Source organism: Glycine soja, chromosome 19 (genome assembly GCF_004193775.1).
Source record: "Glycine soja cultivar W05 chromosome 19, ASM419377v2, whole genome shotgun sequence".
In the NCBI taxonomy this organism is placed as follows: Eukaryota; Viridiplantae; Streptophyta; class Magnoliopsida; order Fabales; family Fabaceae; genus Glycine; species Glycine soja.
Genome location: NC_041020.1, coordinates 17644481 through 17650059, shown reverse-complemented (window position 1 = coordinate 17650059; position 5579 = coordinate 17644481). Strand labels below are relative to the sequence as shown.

General features: G+C 33.9%; 1 protein-coding gene across 1 annotated transcript; it reads right to left on the bottom strand.

Moving 5' to 3' along the window:
• Positions 1-1202: 1202 nt before the first annotated feature.
• On the bottom strand, positions 1203-2321 carry LOC114399399. The gene has a single exon (XM_028361582.1). The coding sequence runs from the start codon at positions 2185-2187 to the stop codon at positions 1429-1431; it is 759 nt and encodes a 252-aa protein (XP_028217383.1). The 5' UTR covers positions 2188-2321; the 3' UTR covers positions 1203-1428.
• Between the last annotated feature and the right edge of the window lie 3258 nt (positions 2322-5579).

Here is a 5579-nt window from a genome sequence, read left to right as displayed (position 1 = left end):
AGTCATGTCAAGAAACCGTACCGTTGTCTCTCAGAACCAGCAAAAATATGTTTTATTTTTATAAGAACCAAGTTGATATGAAAATTTTTATAAGAACATAATTAATACTTTTCAAATTTTACATGAACCTCAAACATATTTTACCCTTGTTTTTATTAGTAGCATAATGTGGTTAAATCAATTGAAATTTTATTTGATTGGCTAATTTAAATTTTATCGAATTGATTGTTGTGATTCAAATTAATTATTCAATTGTATTTTAAATTTTTGTTACTTTTAGCTTATGTTTGACAATATATTTTAGCTAATTTTTTCTTTCTTTTACTAGTTGAAAAACTTGTTTAACTATTTAGTAAACGTAATTTTTTAATAGCTTCTACCAGTTTTTGAAACGCTACTTGAAGTAGTATTTTTTTTTAAAACATTAGCTTCTAACTTTTTATATTTTTTTTATTTTTATCCTCAATATATTTATCAAATTTTCTGATTACCCTTTTTAAATAAATCATGGTTATTATTTTTTTCATTTTATATTTTTCAGTTACTTCAACTGTTAATTTTTTTTCAAAATACTTATAATTTAATCAATTAATTCTTTAGTTTCTACTTACCAACTTCCAATTTTGACTGTGAATTAATTTTTCAGCTATTAACTAGTTTTATCTAACCTAACTTTTATAGTATTTTAAATTTTAAATTAAATTATTGTTGCTTTTTTTATTCAATATTATCTTATCGTCTCTTAAACTTTTGGGGGAAACTTTTTTTAGATGGTATATATTTTTAGACGATATATATATATATATATATATATATATATATATATATATATATATATATATATATATATATATATATATGTGTGTGTGTGTGTGTCTATGTTACTTTTTGAGTAATAATGGATGTTACTTTCCTACAATTTTTTTTGGGCTAATAGACACCATCGTCGATGGTACCTTTCATTTCAAAGTCCACAATTCCTTCAGCTTCGTGGTTTCTTGTTTCAATGATGATCTCTCTACCTAACCTTTTTTTTTAATAGAGTAAAAGGTATTTGCTTTCTTGACCCACCTTGCTGACAACCCTATTTCAACGGACACTTAGAATCTGCGGCTTCTTCAACATCACAGTTAGATCCTAAATAGCTAACTCATCGGGACTTCTATTTTCTATATTACATGCTCCATATGGTAATAAACCACTTTACCGATAATTTCATTCTTTTTACATGAAACATGATTATCTAGGATGTTAAATACATTTTACTAAGTTCAATACAGAGTGAACTCAGAAGAAAAATTTTAAAAAAAATCAAAGAAAGAACAAAATACTTAATCAAATCTAACACCTTCTCCAATCTTTTTCTTGATTTTTTTTTTTTAAATAACTATAGGGAAAATTTGAAAGGAAATTCATTTAGCAAAGTCCTCAGAATGAAGGAAATGCCTTGCCCAAACGACTGGTGCAGAACCCAACCAAGCCAGGCTTATAGGGCAAAAACGACTTTTTCTTATCAACCATTCTCAATTCTCTGTTCCTAAGATACAAAGCCTCGTGCACCGACACCGGCGCCTTCTTCTTGCCGGAGAAACCTTTCCCCTTCGATTTTTCGGCGACTTCAATGCTCCACCGCTGGTTTGCCCTTTTCTTCTCCGGCGCCGGCGCCGGCGTCAGAAACACGAACGACTCCTTCCCCTCGCTGTTGCTCCGGTAAAGCAAATCCAGAAGCTTCCACTTCTTCGACGACGACGATCCTGTCGAATTGCTCTTCTTGCACTTTCCTGGTGAAGCCTGCGGCGAATTCGGTCTCCAAACGCAGTACGTCCCCGCCGGAACCCTCTCCAATTCATCCGCCTCCGACGACGACTCCGAGGACGGCGCCGGTAGCGGATCGTGCTCGCTCCGGCGAAGCTCCTCGCCGGTGATTGGAAACCGGAGCACCGCCGCGCCGGAATCGCGGCCGCCGGAGACTCTGTTCCGGCGGTCCCTCGCAACTTCGCTGTTGAAGAGAGGAAAAATGGCGTCGTCGCCGGAGAAGGCTTCGTCTCGAAAAGCGGCGAACTCGAAATCGGGGTCGTCGTTTTGAGTTCTGTTTTGAGCGATACCAGCGAGTTGATCGGTCGAGTAGCAGTTGAAGCTTGGACACGTCAACGAATCTAAATACTCTTTGTCCTGTTCTTTCTGCATTTTTTCCAATTTCGAGCACAACCTAAAATGTCGCTATTTTTGAATTGTTTTTCTTCAATCCTTGGCTTTTCGCTCAGTTTGAGGATGTGAGCAGTTAGAATAGGCGTGGACTTGATGTGTATTTATAGGGAGGAAGACGAACGTGGAAAACAACTAGCTGAAGTCAAGGAGGTTACCAAGGCATTATTATACAATAATGGATTTCAAGAATAATACTCCATTTCAAGCAACTTTATGTTTTAAAATACGTAAGGAATGAGGTAATTGCTGTTAGCATGCAAAAAGGGTAGTGTGATTATAATTATTAATTATAATTTTTTAAATAATTAAAAATAAATATATTCATTTCGCCTACACATTTTTAATTTTTAATTTATCATTCAATTACTTTTAAAAATCACCTATAATCATAAATAGTTATTATCTAATAATTTTTTAACAACATTTATTATAATTACATCTAACTAAGAAAAAAAGACACTTAAAGCACAATGCACGGAGTGCATAATTTCAACTATTTAATGAATTTATGTTATTGTTACAACAATTTAGGTCATAAAATAATCCAAAAGTAGTTAAGATTTAGTGCTATTTCACCATTCAACACACTCGTGGGAATTTCTAAGCAACTTGCATGGATGTATATACAAAAGCAGTTTACATGGTTAATTTTTAAATTTTAATCATTTATAATAAAATATAATGATTAATATGTATTTCTCTCATTTTTATGATTAAGGTCATCTCAGCAACTGTTTATGCTTCCCTTTTTCTATTTTTTATTTAGATGTTGAATTTTTATTTCTTTTTTACTTCGATGATGAAAATAAATTAAAGTAAGAGAATAATTTAAAATTTAAATCCATAAAAGAATTTTTTTTGAAAATTAATTTTTATGGTCTTTATATTTTTTTCAACTAAATAAAAAGATAAATTTCAATGTTTTCTTTCCGCTCTACTTTCGTTCCTTTTAAACATACAAATCTTCTATTTTTGTGTGTAAATAAATCTTCTTCCTTTGATTTGACGCTTTGTTTAGTTTTCACATTTCCACTTTTGTTTATGTAACTAGATTAGATTGTGTTTCATCGCGTGTCTTGATTCACACGTTTTTCGCTCCATGTTTGCGTATGTGACTGCGTGTTCCACAAGTAAATATCTTTTCTTTTCTTTTTATTTTTGTCCTTCATTAGTTTTTGTTGCTATATTTTCTTCTCCTTTTTGTCACTTTTAACGCATGAACAAGATTGTGCGGGGAAAAGGGAGAAATAAATATTGTTTGCGTGTGGACATGCTGTTCTTTTCTTTAGCCCGTCCTTATTCGGTGTTGTTGTCATCCACATAAAAGGGCATAATTATGAAAATTATGTGTTACTTTGTTACTGGGAAAGAAGACAGATAATGGTAGGTTAAAAATTTCAACATTCATTATTCGCCAAGAGAGGTGGGATATTGTTCTTAGTAGACTCTTCGTGGTCTGATCTGTGAGTAATTTCCTTTCTGTGTTCCCGAGCTCCTTCTCTAATGAAGGGATGGGGTACCTGAAAAGGGACTTTGATGCTAAAGTTAGTGTCCGTTTAGAAGGTGTATGATAAATGAAATGTAACTTGTTCATACATCGCTTATTGTCTTATAAGGAATGACCGTGGTCGAGTTAGTAACTACTCATGATGTCTACCAAGACATCGTGTGGGAAGTGGTAGTCGATTGGTTAATGCCAACTACCCTTAAGTTTGTACAGTACACAAGCCCCCAAGCTCTAAGTCTGATAAAGACAAAAGTGCTTGACAACAAAGCAAGCTATGTTGTTGGGATGACATGGTGTTACTAAGGGGACGTTGTTTGATGTGATAACCATGAAGATGAAAAAAAAATAGCCGACTAGGATAGCTTAATCAAAAATAGCTGACTTGGATAGCTTACTCTAGCCCCTTTATTTGTCAAAGAAATAAATTAAGACCGATCTAATTTGTAGCAAGAGCAAGTCGAGACCAATCTATTTTAAGTGGCTAATTTGTGTTTAGATAAGTAATTTCTTCTATCGAACATTAAAGAATAAATTGGACAGTCGACTTTATCTCGGTCAAACGTCATGACACACACATTTAGACATAGTAATGACTTTTCAAGCAAGAAGAATCATAACCTTTTGATTTAAGACACGACAATCTAGGCATCTCTTGATTATGCCACATGTCCTTATGTTTGTGGTCTTAAATGAACATGTCATTTTGATTGTAGAAAAATTCCAAATAGCGGCGTTTGAGAGTTAAAATCTTTTATGAAGGTGGTGCTTTGGCTTTTGTGCCTCCATCATGAGTTTGTAACTCTCAAGGTTGTCACTTATGATGAGAAGTCAGAACGGTTTCGAAGGAGTTTCAAAGTTTTATGAATACTTGACCTTTCCACTTCCGCCACCACATCTCCATTTTGCTATTGTTTTAAACTCCACTTGAGATTTATGAAGGTTCAAGAGCATTTCTGGGTTTCACAGCTTTCCAGTGAAAGGTTAAGAGTGTGTGTTAGAGCTTGTGCCTTTCCGTTCTCTGCATTGTCTTCTCCATCTTCTTGTTGTGTTTTTTGTCATCGTCTTCATTAGGTACACATCTATGTTTTTGTCCTTTGTTTTGAGTATTCTCTCATTCATTCTCTTTTACTCTTAAGATGTCTTCTTCTGGTTCTGATAGGGATGGATCTTCAGTTGTCTGCCAAAAATCCATACTAGAGAAAGAGATATTGGACATAAGGGAAGAGTCATAATCATTCTTTGAATTTACTTCTTCTCTTCCTCTTTCTAATGAGGAAGAATTCCAGAACTTGATGAAAGGTCTCGAAATCTCCTCTGGTGTTAACGCCATTACCGGCGGTGATATCAACATTATCCTGGTTGAGTCCAGTAGAGAGGGTTCTAAAGTTGATTTTTTGAACCATTTAGGAAAATGGATGAGATTGTTGGTGGTTGTAATGGAGGGGTAGATATTATAGGGTATTCCCATAAAAAATAGAAGATTAAGAAAGGCAAAAAGATCAAAGAAAATGATGATTCTAGTCCTAAAAAGTCAAAAAAAGAAAAAAAAATCCTTTTATCACTCTTCCTATGTATACTTGGGTTGCTAGTGAGGTTAGAATGTATTCCTTCATTTTTCAAAACACTAAATCCATTACCAATCTAAAGGACAGAGTGAACCTTACCTATCTCAATAATTTTGACTGGGTTATTGTCAATCATTGTCTTCCCAGTGAATGGGTTTTTCTTAGCACTGGTAAAAACCAGCCTAACTTCATGAATGCGTGTGAAGATATGTTCAAGGATTTGGATATAACTTTTCTTTTTTTCCGACTTCAAATGTGATATCTTGACCGAGATGAATGTTGCTCCTACACAACTTCAT